Source organism: Rhopalosiphum padi, chromosome 1 (assembly GCF_020882245.1).
Source record: "Rhopalosiphum padi isolate XX-2018 chromosome 1, ASM2088224v1, whole genome shotgun sequence".
Classification (NCBI taxonomy): Eukaryota; Metazoa; Arthropoda; class Insecta; order Hemiptera; family Aphididae; genus Rhopalosiphum; species Rhopalosiphum padi.
The window spans coordinates 62031615-62050072 of NC_083597.1; the positions used below are offsets into that span (position 1 = coordinate 62031615).

Consider the following 18458-nt stretch of genomic DNA (forward strand, 5'->3'; position numbering starts at 1 on the left):
ATTAACATGTTGACAAATTATCGCCCAGTAAATAAATAATTATACTATACGCTGCGCGAGGGCACCTATAAAGCGAGTCTATCGCCCGTAACTTCGATGGCTCACTTGTACATAAGTTATAGTATATGTATAAATGGCTTCACCTCGGGTTGAATTTCGGATGCGAAAATTGATGTTTTGTCTGTGACCGATCTCTTGTCGGGCCCGTCTGTATAATAATATGTTCCGATTGTTCGTCGAAATTATTTTTCTTCCGTTCAGACAACAACTGGGTGCAAGACCGATAACTCACCACCGACGCCGTCGCGGCCAAATGTAAATTCGATACGTACGCGTGCGGAGAACTATCCATTATACGCGTTTTCGGACGGACGGTCGGCAGCCGGAAATCGGGTCGCGGGCCGCATTGCGGGTGATCGGCCGGAACTTCCGCTATACAGAGTAACACACACACACACACAGACATATATATATATACAATCCGAGTAAATACATCTCATCGATATGGGGGAAATGTTGGAGCTGTTGAAGTGGAAAACGTAAAAAATAGAATGCATTTGTATATATTTTTAAGGAGACGGACACGAAAGCCGACCCAACGTATGAGTCGCAATCCGGTCAGTCGTAGGTATAGTCAACGTCGGGTTCTGCGCCAATAACCATGTGAATTGGTTTGCGCGATATTAAATGCGCGTACGTTATACGCTATTAAAATCGAAATAGTCGCACAACTCGCCGCTCGAGGGCGATCGATGTAACTATACGTCCGTTTCCGATGTGCCTTTGTCCGACCTTTGTCCGCGATATCTGATCACCAATCGTCAACGTTATTGCAATACATATATACTTAAATACACACATTTACCGTCATTTCCATTCGATCGGTATACGAACACTCGCCCAACGTCCGACAGCGATTGTTATCGTCGATAGGTCGTCGTAGGTTGGTAGCGTATCATACGCGCATAATATATTACATGGATCCAATCGACGTGATTTTGTTTTCAACACGAAACTCGATTAATTTTATAACGCTACTCTTTCCGTTAAATTATATTTATTCGATTCAGTAGAAAATAAATTCTCTGAAATAAACAATTCTTTTTTTTTCATATTATATAAAAACTAAAAAATATATTTCACATAGACTGCTTTGTCATATTATAAACTGTATTTTGTCATCAAGAAATTATGAATAAGTTTTATTACTATTTTTTGATTAAAAATATTTTTAACTGCTTAGAGTTAGTAGAAAACTACTATATTATGCAACGTACGAGTACATCAACCTTTTTATTATTTATTCGAGTATTTAAATTTTCACAGAATAAACATATTTTTTTATTTAAAGCCGGTGACTCAAATTATAAATTAGTAACACTACATGATTTAGTTTTATTTTTATTCAATTTTTCCAAATAAACATAAAAATAACTTATTAATATTATTTTATAATAATTATTATCAATAGTTCGATTATATGCTGTTATATTTATTAACTTTTCTTATTAATATATATCGATAATTTAAAAAAATATATGTATTATTGTATTAAGTAGCACATCCGCCACTAAAACTAAATTACATTTAGCGTGTAATAGAACTTATACAGCAATAATATTATAAATAATCTGCATGATAAACATTTTAAATTTATTATATTTGAATTTAAATTATTCATGTTTCTGCATATTGTTATATATTTAATATTTTAAATAAATGAAAAAATAAGGGACGCCCGTAAACAATATAACTATGTAACGTCGTACTTAACGTCGGATACACTTAGTGTTTAAAATATTATTTGAAATATGATAATATAACAAAATTGATCACTGAGCGAAAAAACAATTAAACGTGCTTTACACGTCATGTATCGGGATGTATAATTATACTGTTGTTACAGCTAGCTAAGCGGAATTTCACAAGCACACTTCTTGAAGATAACGTTTTTAAATATATTTCCTTTATTATCGGGTTGTCTAAATGTCGTAGGATTCAAAAATAGGTCGTCATTAAAATAAGCGCAGAGAATGACACTATATATATGATTTATTTGTTCTCGTTTATACAATACAATTTTTGTCAGTTTACATAAACCATATTCATTTATAAAGTTCCATAATAAATTTATATTAACGAAAAAAAACAATGATTTGACGAATATTTGTTGATATTATTTTTATTTTAATGTGATTTTATTGTTGTTTTTAACTAAGCTTAGTCTGTGCATAATGATTAGGATCTAACGGCATGCAGTTAGTGGAATGAGTCACTAGTTATCCGTTAAAGTATTAACTACTCTTGACAAAGTTTAACTCGGCACTAAGAAGCAACTAACCATTCTACTGCGCCATTTTAAAATCTACCTAAATTAAATTTTTGTTTTGTTTGATGCTAAGGAAAACAATTTATATTATTATATTATGTAAATTCATGTTATTATTTTACCACCTTTACTCATTCAAATTCTCATAAAGGCTATACTTTTATTTAAAAAAATAATAATATAAAGTTTATTAAAAAACAACAGTTTGAAAATATTATATGCAAATTACAAAAACCTAAGTACAATTATATATTTTATAAGTAATTTAATTTCCATATATAATTGAAGTATCTCACCGTAAGCATAATATAATACATTTTGACATTTATTCTACATTTCTTATCTTATGTGGAATTATCCACCACATACTAAATTGTATCATTATAATAACATTTTACAAATTTAAAAACATTTAAACTGAATTGTGATATTAGCTTATAACTTACACGTCATAATATGAAGTAAATGATATAGTATATACACTAAAGTTTAAACCTTCCTAAATTAAAAATATATACATAATGTAATAATCAAATGTATTCGGAGTATTACATAAACGTGACAAAGAACAAAATTTGAAACATGTAACATTTATGAAGCCTTAAAAAATATGTTTTCTCTTGTAATCCATAGGGAAATGTTTTTCGTTTGTATAGTATTTCTGCAGTTATTTTAGTTTTCTTAACAGTGATGTAAGTCCATTCATATTCATTTCAAGTCACCCGAATTTTTTAAAACGCTAGTTGGCCTAGGTTAGGCATTACATTATTGTTCTTATTATTTTATGATTCAATCATTAACTTTTTCGTAAACCAATATATTTTGTTGCATAGTTTACAGTACCATACACAATACGCCACCTTAAAAATTATTATTTTTGTTTAAATTTATGCATCTCAATTTTATTTTATGTTATATTCAATTCATCTTAATATTAAATACAACCAATAATGACCATGATTGAAAAAACTATAATAACAACATTAATTATTATTCATTAATAAATAATTAATATATTAATTTCTATTACAATACAAAATACCAATTAAAATTATTTTTCTAATGAAAATATGATACTGCAGTATGCCATGCTTAAAATACTTTTAAATATAATATATATGCACAATTTCAGATCTCGTAATGTCGTGAGTCTTAAAAAATTAAATTATTCTAGTATACTATTTTGACACATTGTTTATGTCAACTTCCATAACATTATACAATTTTGACTACCCAGATAATACAATTAAAATTATTAAACATTCATGTAAAATATATATTTTTTTATTACGTACATTCCATTTATATATTCAAATGTATTAATTTTTATTTTAGATTTTGAGCAGAGCTATTAATATATTGATTTTAAAATGATGTATGTTTTTTTTTCTATTTGTTATTGACCCAAAAGGATAATAAAAATTCTTCAATCTTCAACTTTGTGGGTGATTTTTGGTAACAAATTGAATTTAGTTGGTACTTTGGGGGATCAAAAATAAAAAATATTTGTAACTTTTCTTAGTAATCGGGAAAACAAAAATATGATAGAAAAACAATAATGTTTACGCTAAACTAATTTTTAAAGTAAAATTAAATATGAAATCAGTTTTTTCATAATTCAAAAACGGATAACCGTAGTAACTTTAAATTTTAATCAAGTGTTTATAGTTTATATTATCATTTACTATACATGGTATAATTTACAAAAATGTTGACTCTCTTTGAGCTATTTATAGACAATTGGATAGTTTGTACGAAAAAGTACTCAATTCAAAAATTTGCTCTTTTTTAGGAGACCTTTTAACTTTCTGTCTCATTAATATTTTAAATTGTTAGAGTTTATATTCATAACGATGTTTAGCATATTTATTATTATTTTTCTATTCAATATATTTAATTTTTAATTCATTTTTATAAATACTAATGAATTATGATCTATTCTATTCTATATACCTTATAAGAGTTACCCTCATACCTAAAATCTTATAGTATACCTTTTAAGGGTTTAATCCATTCTCAACATGACCTAACCTACTGAATGTTTGTTTATAGAAGTTATGCCCTTTGGAATAAAACACAATATTATTAGAACTACTTATTTAGTTACTAGAAAACTATGGACAAACGAATATTATTTTTATCAATTTGATTTATATCTAAAATTAAAAATTAATAACACACTATTTAATAAAATATATCTGTTTATAACATTTCTAGAACTATAACACTTTATAGTAAATTAAATAAATCAATAAGCTTATAAATTAAAAATACATTTATTTTGATTAATCAGCTTGATAAAAATATTATCAGCTTTATATTATTAAAAAAATAAATTATATACCTACTTTGGTAAAAAAAAAATACATTTTAAAAACTAATAGTTATTAGTATTCTACAAATTAAAATATAACTACAGAATAATTAGAAGAAATATTCATACAAAAAAAACATTAACAATACTAATATAATATTCTTTAAATATTTATAAAATTTAACTCGAAAAATAATAAAACTTAAAACTGTAATAGTAAAAAAAAATTTATATAATAAAAACATTCATAAGAACTCAATCAGATCCTTAATCTGAAATAAGTTAATCAGTGAAATATCTCCCTTTGTCTTAAAATGTTGGTAATATTAATAAAAGAATGAAGTTTTATACTCAGTTATTCAAAGTAATAACTGATAGTATAAGAGATCTTTTTTTTTAATTTTTCATAATTCATAAGCAATTGGTAAAATTACATCATTCATTGTTTAATTAATTTTGGTACAAGACAAATTCAACCTTTTAAAAATATCATTATCCTTGAATGAAGTTTTGTAGAAATCATTTTACTTCTTAAAATACAAATCTCTTTGCAAATGTATTTTTCTTCTTCATTTTATCCTTTTTTTTTAAAAGACTGAAAATCATAAAAGTTGCACCATTAATGTGTGATCAGAGACCACCTAAGGATAATTTATGAAGATGGGTACTGTTTTCGAACTTTTTCAATCCTGGCATGATCAGAATCGTATTTCATTCTGATATATCCAGGTAATTTATGATTAATTACTAAAATAGATTCATACTTCCCTAAAAATCAAAGACACATAACCATAATTATGCTATTTTTGTTCTGACCTCCACAGCAATCACTATACACCATTACGTGATTTATTTCAGCTAAAATTTTACCTACAAAGTTATATAAACATAGATCTATTTCATTAGCCTCTATTTCAGCTAAATGCTTACTCCGCATATAACGGAATGCAGCTGAAGAAAGAATATTATGTATTATTAAATTACACGTCCATAGTTATAGTTTATAAAATACAACTGACGACTCTAAAGTTGGTATTGGGAGGCATTGCTAAAAGTCAAATGCTAACACACATATATTTGTTGAAGTAATTGATGAGTTATATTTAAATTATAAACCTCTTATGCATTATTATGATGTTCATATTTTTCAACAAGCCGTTACATTTTTTATTCTTCATTGAGGTGATTTGAAAGTTGCATTTTAATTCGATCAGTCTGACACGTATTTCTTTTTGTTTTTAACCTTAAAACCAGATTCTATACAATTTTTCTTTTAGAATATTCTATTTGCTGGTTGTTCAACAAAACTTTTCTAGTCGTCATATGCAAATTATAGTATGAAGTAGGTAATAATAAGAGCCTAATATTTTTTAGCCATCTCCTTCCGACAAATGACAATAGTGGTTTTCATAACTTGGAAGCTTCTTTTATATGTTTTTAAACTAATTATACATCCTTAACACTTTTAATTTTTTGGTTCTCCACGTCCTCTTTTATCTGGTATAAAAAAAAAATGGTCTCATTGGCTGAAGAGTAAAATTTTTGTATGCATAAATTCCTCAAAAATATTGTGGTATCGTCAAATATTTTGAAGAAACATCCCTGGCAAACGGATTCCAAACTAATTTCTTTAGGCAAAAAAAATTATGAAAATGATTTTTATTCTTTACTTTTCTGGATTATTTATTTGTCTTCTAGTGTTTTTTTTTTCATTAAAATAAATGTAATATACCCTAAAATGTATGAAATTTTTCTCTCATAGCTGTTCGTTGACTAATATATACAATAACTTTTCTTTCAAGTTGTCATCTTATTTTAGAGATACATTTCGCTCTATAATCAGATAACGACACAGAACATCTAAATTTTACAGTTTTTCCTTTATTATTTATATATTCTGAACCACCGTTTCTATTATCTTTTCGATACTATCTATATTTTACAGTATCACATTATCACATTTTATGCTTATTCTTGTTTTTCTCTTCTTAGTTATTATCACTTTTAGGAGTCCACGAAATCATACTAAGATTATAGTCTAAATTTAATAATTATTACTACTTGTACTTTGCACTTTATCATTTACTTCGTTAATTAAGTTACTATGTTCTTGCCTTAATACAAGGTTCGTCAAAATTTGTGTTGTGTTTTACACTAAACAAGTTTCTCTAGCAGTACTTTTTGATCTATTGTTATAATTAATGATCTTACTTTTATCATGAACTATAATACGATAATTATAAATTATTAAAATATATACAAGGATATAATATTATGATATAAATATAATAAACGTATTTATATTATTATATAATAAATCTACTTCAAAAAGTATAAAATATGATCTAACTAAGCATTTTATTAGGTAACTATTAATTACTAATAATTATTTGAATTACCCACTAAAATATTAATTTAATTGTGTAATATTATTAATTTATACTTACCAACTATTGCCATAGACAAAAGTTTACGAGTTCTTCTGGACATTTTATTTAGAATCAAAAAATAGATAATAAGTATTAAGTATAACATAAGAATTATAAAAAAAAGTTTAAACAAAAATAGGAAATTAAAAGGTGACTGTGGCTCTTTCTTTAAAAAAAAATCTTAATATGATTCATTAGTTTATTACCATACAAACGCTGTTTCAAATTCGTCAAAATATAAAAAATTACAAACTATTTTATAATTATAAATGTATCAAAATGTTTCTGATTATACCTAAGATTTAAAAATTGAATACCAAGTTTTTTATAAGTTGTGTAACCTTTATTTTTTTTTTAATTCTATTTTAAATTCAAATTACTTTATCACCCTCTTATCTATGTTTAAATTGTAACTATTTACCTACATACAACATAGATATACTACGTCAGGTTATACAATTGAAGACTGAAGTGACTCTTAATTATCAACCTCTTTACTTTGGCAAACAGCGTATCTATAAATAATATACATATAGTGAAGTATTAAAACAGAAGTTTTTAACCTAGCTTAAAAAGTATGTATACATTATATAGTTATATATGTACATCGATGTATTTACAATACGTATGATTAAAATTTAAATATACCAAAGGAATCTTACATTATATAGCTCATGTACATACAAAAAAAAAGGTATTTTATAAAAGTAATAAATATTGTACCTACTTAGTTTATTTGTGTACAACAATCATGAAGTTTTACTTTACTTGTTACTTTTTTCGATTTTCTTTGATAAAATAACAACATTGACTAACCTTTATCGGTTGATTTAAAAATTGTTTTCGTTTCGATCAGGTTTTACGATCCAATGAACTCGGCACATAAGTTAGAATAAGTCACAAAAACCAACAAAAACTGACAGGATAGAAATAGAAAAATAAATTTGAAAAAATAATAGGACCTCTTAAACTTTTTAAAATGGTATATAGTCACAGCAACTTCATAATACATAACGTCAAACTATTATTTTATTGGTAATAAATTTAACGCCCAACGAACCAACTTATCGTTACGAGAATTCACAATGCGTGTCAACTAGACGGGAATAGAGAAAAACCAAGAACGAAAATAGAAATAATGTACTTATAATAAATTAATAAAACCAAAACATGTACAAGAATTCTAAGTTACGTCTACCCTACTCTCCGTGAAATACACTACTCTGATTGTCGAACGTATATCTCCCAAAAGATTTATAACTGAAATGTTAGCTGACAGGTTTTACGAGATCAACACAATATCCTGTTATCAGATTCTCTGAAGACGATTTACATCCGATCAATTCACTATTACTATAAACGACATTGGTACCCATGATGCGTTTTATTTTTACCAAGAACGGTAGATTCTAGACCGATATTATATCAATAAATAAATAAACAAAATTGCACATGTTACAGACATTAAAAATATAAATTTATGACATTTATTTAGTGTACCTAAAAAAATGTTAAATTTATTTTATTTGAAGAGATTTAAATTATAATACATTTCTACAACGTATATTGATTGTTATATCATAGTTTATACACTGATAAAATCGAATTTCCCATTAATCTATTTAATTACGAATTACAATATTCAGTCGTTCCTAAGGTCTGTCAGAAATTGTATTACTTTAGTTCGATAAGATCAACATTAAAACGAAACGTTCGATGAAAATAATAAATGTGACTTAATAGTGTTCAAAAATAATAATGATTGTGATGAAGATACGAACTTGCTATTTTTACGCTGAATCGCCCGAACCTTAAGGGTCTAACAAACAATAATAAAGTACGACCGTAATTTATTTAGGAACACACAGCACTCTGCAATAAATATAGATACCTCCATAATTTTCTCGTGGTATGCGATTGTAATGTTAGAGATTCAAATAATATATATTTATGTAATAGAACCGTTAGTGCTAAAATGGTTTAATCATCGAATACTTCTACTGGGGGTATTGAACAAGTGATCATATTTTTTAACATTAATTTCCGCTATCTTTTAAAAAAATGTTGTTTGGTTAAAACTTATAAAACCTATTACATTATAATAGTGTACATTTAGTAGGCTTATATTATGAACGGATATAAAAAACACCAGTCAAGTTATAGTCATTATACTGATTATACAAAAATTATGTTGAAATATATTCTTAGAATCGTGTATAAAAGAAGAAACCGATTCGAATGAGAAAATTATAATTTGTTCAGTATCATTTTCACAATTATTTTCCCAGTTACGTATACAATAATTAAAAACACTGGCTTTTGATAAATATTGTTTTATATTATATTATTCATAAAGTTAATGATAGAACACAATTTTGATGCTGAAAATGTAAGCATATAAATTGTAATACCATCATAATATTAATATTATATATTTAATATTACACAACAGTATTAAATAATAATACTTTAACATTACTCAAATTATATAAATATTGTAATCATAAAATAATTAATTTAATCCTACATTTAACATAAAATAAAAATTACTTTACTTAACATGGACAAAAAAGAAGATTTTGTTTAGCACTCATTACTCAAAATTCAAAGGTCAATGAATAAAATGTCAACATAATTGTTAGAAAGTACCTATATGTATAATGCATAATAGATATGCCCATAGATGTGGCTAGAAATAACATAATTGTTGTACTGATCATCCTCAGAAATAATCTTTTATATATATAAGAATCAAAAGTGATTTTGGAGACAAAGGAAACCGGTTTTGAACGTCTCTGACCTTATCGCTTCCTCTCATAATAATAATTATTATAGTATATTAATATTATATATATATATATATATAGATTACCTAATTACCAATTATATTCATATATTCACCGATAAACCGATAACGATGTCTGTCTTTTTTTTACATTTAAAAAAATCAGATTAAATCTCGAACGTTAAGCAGTAGAAAATAGAATTATTAGTTGAAGACAATAAGACATTGATTATTAATTTTATTATTATATCTATATTATCTTTTGTAATTTATTGAAATTCAAACTAAATATTCTATTTGTTTGTTTATTTATTATTGTTATTATTATTATTATTAATTATTTATTTGTTTGCACTTTCCATTCAAAATATATATTATTCATTGAACAAATAATTTATTGTTACATTTTTTTCTACCTTATCTCTATTCTATAATAAAAAGAATAAAACTTACCACTCCAGTGGTTGAATTCAAAATGTAGGGTTTATAATTTTGAGAAATTAGCAATAATAATAACTATAATATGTAATTATATTATATTATTTGTATAGCCAAAAAATAGTCATATGTTTTTAAATTAATTTATAAAAAAAAAAAATTCTTCCGGAGCAAGATCAGGCAGCTAGTATGTAATAAAATGTGAAACAAGATTTATATACCACATATTGATGTCGGATTATAATTAATAAAAACATTTTGTGTCTCATACGAATAAGACACGAGCCACAGATACCTCTAATATCTTGTATCAAATGTATAATATTTGTTAATCATTATAACTACTTGATTATACAAATTAGAAACTTGATTATAAACACGTGAGTTATTTTGTTATAAATAAAAAAATACATTTTATGTGCCATACACAATTTTGAGTGTATTTTTTAAAAAAGAAGTTAAAAATAAAAAACACTTTTCTATTAAGATGGGAATTTATGACTTCGGGGAAGATGGTAGGTACTCTTTAAATTCTTCCATCATTCTAAAATTTCAAACATGCACGTTTCGCGTGTCGATTAAGTTGAAAAAGATATAATAACAATATGTGCCATACTCTTTGGAGTTTATATAAATGTATATAATATATCACGATGTTTTCGCCATCCAAAATTACTTACAAAAACCCGATTTCCGCACTGCTAAGAAAAAGTTAAAATGACATCGTGAAACTACACCGTATACAGGTCATGCAAAATACAGATATACATATTACATATTATATATTACATATCTCGGTTGTATATGTTTATGACTCTTTCTTTCCCCCACCAACAATAATATTAGCATGTTAGCACGAAAAACAAGGCAATATAACATATTATACACCTATGATATGTAACAATGATGATGATAATGACGATGATGATGATGCTGGTGATAATAATAATAATATGGGATCTGCAAATTAGTACACGTTACACGTAAATATCCAGGAGAACATTTTTTCTAGGGTAACTACCGCAATCAAGCAATCGTCAAAAGAAAAGGCAAGAGTGAAAATGAACGCATCATTGCCCCGAGGATATAATGCATACAACTTATACGTGCGCTTTTACTATTTTTTCCCCTTTTTTACGTCACGTATTTTTCAAGTATGAGATATTTTGCGATGTATGCAGAAAATTATAATAACAGCGATAATGATGGTAATAATAATAATAACAACATAAACCTACACTCAAAATTCCATGATTAGTTTAATAATAATGTACATAATGCATACAAATTATAACAAGAAGTGAAAAACCTTTTTTCATAAATACATGTACAAAACAACAGACGTGAACATTTTAAAAGTTATCTTAAAAAACAAAAGTCCAATATAAATGGTATGTGTATAATTTATAATAATTAAAAATGTATAATACTGTTGTTTAAAATGTAAATAAATTTCCTATAAATAATTGTATCAGCGGTTCGCATTGGTGTAATCAATTCGTATGATTGGATAAATGAATAAAATAAAAACAATTAATCTGTTTGTACAATTATACTTAAAGTCAATTAAGTACATTCAAAAACAAACAAAAAAAATATCCACTCGCTTCGTTAACGAGCGGAAAAGATTTATTTTTGCCTTAAAAATAGCATAAAAAAAATTATTTAAAATACAACTTTTCATCTTATTATCATATTTTTTTTTCGCTAATTTGTTTTGAATTTATGCGTGACTAATTCACTTCATTTTTTAAAATTAATTTACAATGAGTTAGTTTTGGTACATAATAAAATAAAGATGACCAATAAATGTACTACTAGGTACCTTCTTATTATGTACGAAGATTTAAAACAATAACTGAAATAATATTTATTAGAATTTTGATAGAAAGTAATTAAAACTAAATGATTAAGTTTTTTTTTTTTTATCTTCATCAGCTAACATATATATATCAATTTCTATATGTACAAAAATATTAATAAAACAATTTATAATATTATAAAAACTAAATTATTGCAAATCCATAAACAATTTTTTTTATTTGGTTGAATTTTTTAAATTAAATAAATCCTCAAAAAATACATTAATTTGCATACAAATTAAATATTATTTACTACATGCAATTAATAACTTCATAGAAAACAGCTTTAATAAAGAATAACAGACAGTAATGTTTACAGTGTCGTTACAGTTTGGATTAATATTTCGGTAGAAAAATTATTTTAAACTGTTTTACTAGAAATGAGTGATTACTCACGTCATCGTACCTATCATCACCAGTTTTGCTGTTTTTCGTGATTTATGGATTTAAATTCTTATATGATGTGCTTATCTTCTGAATGAAATTTTATGACTATTTACTCTTTTTTCCTTAATGTTAACCGATCTAAAACAAAAATTTATTATCCAATAACAGCTTCAGTAGCTCTTATGCTTCGATAAAAATCTAAAGTAAGGATAGTTATTATTAACATTATAATTGCAAATATATTTTAGTTTAAATTTTGTTTATTTAGATTTTATGATTTCTTCAAAATAAATTTATATTTATATCTAATATTGATGTTTTTATTAAAATACTTGATAAATTATTACTATTTTAATATTCTATAAATGTTTTACCTATTTAATTTACTGCCGTAAAATTATTTTATTTACATACTAAAAGTGCGATAAAATTCGAAATAAGTAATCATAATATATTTATTTATTTATTTATAAACATACACAATATTTCCACAAACCAAATACCAATACATAAATATAATTTTATAATTTACCACTATTTCTACGTTTATCCAATCTTTCAACTCATTTCAGTACTTGAGTTTTTTATTCATGCCATAGGCGAGTTCTGTAAACTTTAACAAACACTATTGTATTTATTTTTACTTTTTTACCTCTTTCAAAATACGTCACTGAAATACTTTTCTTTTAACGACAGTAAACATCAATTTCGTTTTTAATCACGAATCAGTCAAATCGATAGGTACATCCAAAATACAAAGGTCGAATAACAGGTGTAAGAAAAATAAATCATTCACTGACATAAACATTATTAAGTATCGAAAAACATTCGATCAAATATACATATTTTAAATAGAATGTACATTATGAGAATTTATCAATAAATTTTATAACGATAACAAATAAACTCAAATATATTACTTCAGATACAAATGTTCTACTTTAAAAATTATGATAATATTAAAGACACATTTTGTTAAAATAGTAAAATGTTATATTAAATACTTACATTTTAAACGATTATTTACATCGTCATTAAAATTACTTATTAACTACGATTTAATAAACTACTTACTCGTAATTGATTGATTAGTAATAGAGTATAATTTAACATATTTCGTAAATTTATTTACCCAAAGTTCAATATTTATTTTATTTTATATTTGAACCCTTTATTAAATGCTTATTTTAAGTAATGTGTGAATTTATTTTGTTATAACATATACATAAATTAAACTGTTTAATTGTATATTTATATATATATATAACTGAATAAATCGTTCAAGTTTCACAATTATTAAAATAATATTACAATATGTTTGCGATATAATCTTCAGAAAAAAATAACAATACACATAGTTTACAGTTAATATTTTTAATTTTGGCAGAATTTAAATTTTTAATTTAAAAACTGAACTTGGCGATAAACCAAGATAAATAAATAAACATAGAATCCTATTTTAATTGCATTGTGCCTATTGTTCACATTATCGTTCGAAAATCAAATTTTAAATCATTACAGATGTATTTAAAAAAATATTAAGCATAATATTATTTTCGTATACTTAAAAAACACCCATGTAAAAAATAAGTTTTTGTAGTGAAACTCTGTTATATTTTGATTAAATTATGGTAAACTCGTATTAGCTTGAAACAAATGTATATACATACATTTGTTTAAATAAATTTCAATGTTGGTTGCTTGTATGCAATATTTTTTTTGACGTCAACGCAGCATGTAGGATAGGGATCTTGATTAATGATAATCTTCATAAATAATATATTTATAGAAAAACGTCTGAAGAAATATATTTATTTTCTACAAACCTATAACAATATCATGAAAAAAATAACGTTTATACAAAATCAATGACCGCATAGTTTTTTCGGAGCATGTATATTTTATATTTTGATTTTGAATTAAAAATATAACCAAGAGTCACACTAATAGATATCATAGGTATTGAATGTACCTACCTCATTATTGAGAACTGCATTGTATTGGATATGTCACATTATCAATTTAATTGATATATTTTATATTTATATACGATTCAGAGCAATCATAAAAATGAAAAAATAAATGTATTCTATATTAGCATATATTTTCTATTTTTCTTTTAAAAAAATACGGTATAATACCTTACCAAATAATACAGTAGATTGTAATAATATTTTGAAAATTTCATTGTGTATAATAAATAATAATATAGTGAAATGTTTTAAATCCCTAAAAATAATATTTTTTAAATTACGATAGAATAAATAAAATCGTTATTATTTTGTTTAAATATTATCATTATTTCATAATTTCAGTTAGAACAATTTTAGAGGAACCTCGTATTAAATATTTAAGTGTTTGTACTCATAAACAAAAATGTCATAATACATAAAAAAAAAAAAAAAAACTTTAAAAATAGTCAAACATTTCAGACGTCTAATAGCAAATATTTTAAAAATTAAATAAAAACTCAAGTCTGTAAAGTTGTTTATTTTTAAGTTACATTAAAAAACAAATCAGTTTTGCTTAAAACTTCACTCGTTTATTCCTAAGTACCGGCTATATCCAATTTTCTAACTATCAAAAACCACCCTCAAGCTTGAAAATTTAAACATAAAACCAAAAACACACACACACAGTAATATCGTAAAATCATATAACCACATTTCACATCAATCTGCGCCGTACAATAATAACAATATGATGTTGAAAACGACGATTTATTTATTGATATTTTTCCAGAATCCATGAGATGTTCGGTCAACGTCGCCGGTCCGACATCGTCGTCGACAGAGCCTCCACCTACGCCCACATCGCCCATCGCCGCCATCGTTACTGACGCCGTTACATCGGGTCGCGGCGAGTGACGGCCGAATCGGGTAAGGCGGCGGCGGTGGCGGCAGCGGCGACTGCTGCTGCTGCATCGCCATGGACCGGACGCCGTCGTGCTGTTCGCAACCGGTGGCCGCGGCGGCGGCCGTGTACAACTACGGCGTGGCCGGGGCGACGATCGGCGGTTACGGTTCGTCGTACGACGGCCACCCGCTGTCCACGTCGTCGTCGTCGGCGGTCGGCGTGACGACGGTGGTGGACGACGGCCAAGGATGTTTCTGTTGCGACAGCGACGACGACAGCGTGGAACGGGCGCGCGTGGCCCACGCCAAGCGTAAGTGCTACAAGAGCTGTCTGCGGAACGCGTTCGTGTGCGCTCTGCTCGTGTCGTACACGTTCGCGGGCGCGCTGATATTCCTCAGCATCGAGGGCGACGTGGACGCCGCGGACGCCGTGGACGCGGACGACGGCGGCGGCGGTGGCGGCAGTGGCAGCCCCGTCCGGGAAGCCGGCCTGATGCCCGCACAACCGCAGAACCTGACGGCCGCCTGGCTGGCCGCGGCGGCTGCGGGCGAAGAGAGCCGCGCCCGGACCGTGGAGACCATATGGGAGATCACCGTCAACTTGAACATACTGTACCGGGAGAACTGGACCAGGCTGGCCGCGCAGGAGCTGAACCGGTTCCAAGAGGACCTGATACGCCGCCTCACGCAGCAGATGGAAATCGAATCGGCCGCGGTCAGCTATCACACCGGCGTCGGCGGCGGCTTCATCGTCGACAACGGCGGTGACACCGGAGACAGCACTTTCGAATGGAATATGGCCACATCGTTCCTGTACTGCCTGTCCATACTCACCACGATCGGTAAGTCCTGAAAACGCATTCGACTCGGTATAATATTATTATTTATCGTTACATACATATATACTTCATCGTTGCTGCGGGTAGCGGGAACAGGATTTATTATTCACCGTGCAGTGTTGGTAGGAGTGAGATGAGATTACCAAACTTAGCTATAGTTATATATTTCGCATTAAACGTGATTGTTTATAAAATATTATTTACAGATTGTTAAAATATTGTAAGAATCGATAAATAAAAATGCTGAGAAAGTAGGTTCCTGCTGTACATTGAATATTGCAGAGTACCTGTACCTCGTAATTGAATAAATCACTGTAATGAATATATTAAATTTGAAATCAATGGTTAATCATTGCATACGAAAAATGTTTCTGAACGAAGAAGTCTAAATTACTAAGTATATCTAATAGTATAATTTATTTTTACCGAAAATATTGCACTTATTAAATAATTATGATGTCATCTTACCCTTACCGTGAATAGATACGTATATTATAAATAAGCAATAATTTAAAATCAAATCAATTTTTTGAAAATACCGTTGTTTTTATAAAATATAATAACATACGTAAAAGGACAGGTAATTTTTACTTTTGCCCCCCCCCCCCCCTCAAAAAAAAAATCCAATTTGTTACCAGAAATCTGCTTCAAAATTGAAAATCGAATCATTTTTTTTGCTTTAAAAGATGATTAGAGACACAAATATATATATACATTATTATGAAACTAGCACATCGCTCATAATCTAAAATAGATATTTATTTTTACTGTCACATATTTGCGCTTATAAAAATCATATAACTCGACACTTAATTTCCATCGAGAAAGAATAACTTAAATATTAAGATGCTAGAATAAAATTAATTATTTAATAGTATCATCCGTTTTCAGTTATACATACATATTATATTGTATTATGTACTAAAGTAATATAACAGAAAACCAATCCATAAATACGAGCTCAAAATGTATATCCAATTAATTTTATTATTTTTTAATGGTGATTCCGTACTGATATTTTACTCATATTTTATGACTATAAAGTATAATAATTGCTATATTTAAAAAAAAAGCTCATAGCTTAGGCCCATCGCCACCGCACCTGGGCCGGGCAAAGATTGGTAAACTTACTCGTTATTATACAAACATTACGGAAAATTAATGTCGACGGTTGTTTTTAAAAAATAAAAACCCCGTAGCGGTTTCGCAGCTATATTCGATATACAATATCGGTTTTAAAAACAATATTTTAGGAATCCAATGTAACGCCCAAGGCCCAACAAAAGATATCCCAATAATGGTCGACGTTGTTTATTATGGAAATTGCTAAGTGTACATGTTAGAATACACGATACGGTCATGTTCGTTTACTAGAAACTATTGTTCTCCAAAAATAATTTCCCGAAAACAGCATACCCCTATAATATGAATATTTATTTATTTATTCATTACTGAGTCACGCAGTTCTTTGTGCATTTTGCCGAGTGTTATAATAGCGGACAAATGTATTTTAAAATTTAAATTCGTTTAATTTGTGACCGTTTGTCTGGAGTTTCCATTTTTACTCAGACGTTTCATTACGAACGGGCGATATTTATTTTTAATTATTGTGTACTTTTATATCCATTATTATGGCTTATAAATTTATAATAAATATTATATTATTCAATATTATAATCAGCTATTAAAAGTTTTTTTTAGTAAATTATTTTCTGCCGTTCGAAAACACTGAAAAACCGAATGTTTTTGTTGTATGAGTATAAAAATATATCTACAAAAAAAAAAAAATTAGACAACCAAAAATAAACGTTCTTCAATAAATTAAATTATGCCACGAACAGCATAAGTAGTTTCCAGCTGATGCTTTTTCGACAAATAAATTAAAAAGGATCAATTCACTTCAATACATTACGACGAGGGTAAATTAATTTTGGAGTAGGTGCAATATTATTATATATTTAGTAAATGCCATCACTCTGCTATTAATATTCATACAGATTATTTCGTTAGCATACTATATTTGTTGTATAATATCCTCAAATTCTAAATCATGTTTTCAAGTTAAGTAATTACTGAAATACACTTTATTGGAGTTTATATTGATAAATTCTGTTACAATGTGCAATAATTTGAATATTTAAGTTTATAAAACTAAAACGATTCTTTCGCCAATAGTATACAAAATAAAACCAATTAAAAACGAAGAGAAAACATTAAAAT

At 27.4% G+C, this 18458-nt stretch overlaps 1 protein-coding gene across 3 annotated transcripts in view; it reads left to right on the top strand.

The window, feature by feature from the left end:
- The window catches only part of LOC132917478 (uncharacterized), a 262491-nt gene that overhangs the window by 209873 nt on the left and 34160 nt on the right, over positions 1–18458 (top strand). For all 3 annotated transcript variants that reach the window (XM_060978230.1, XM_060978229.1, XM_060978231.1), the window contains one exon: positions 15287–16241. In XM_060978230.1, coding sequence (XP_060834213.1) covers positions 15473–16241 — 769 coding nt within the window. In that variant the 5' untranslated portion in view covers positions 15287–15472. The remainder of the gene's footprint in view (positions 1–15286; positions 16242–18458) is intronic.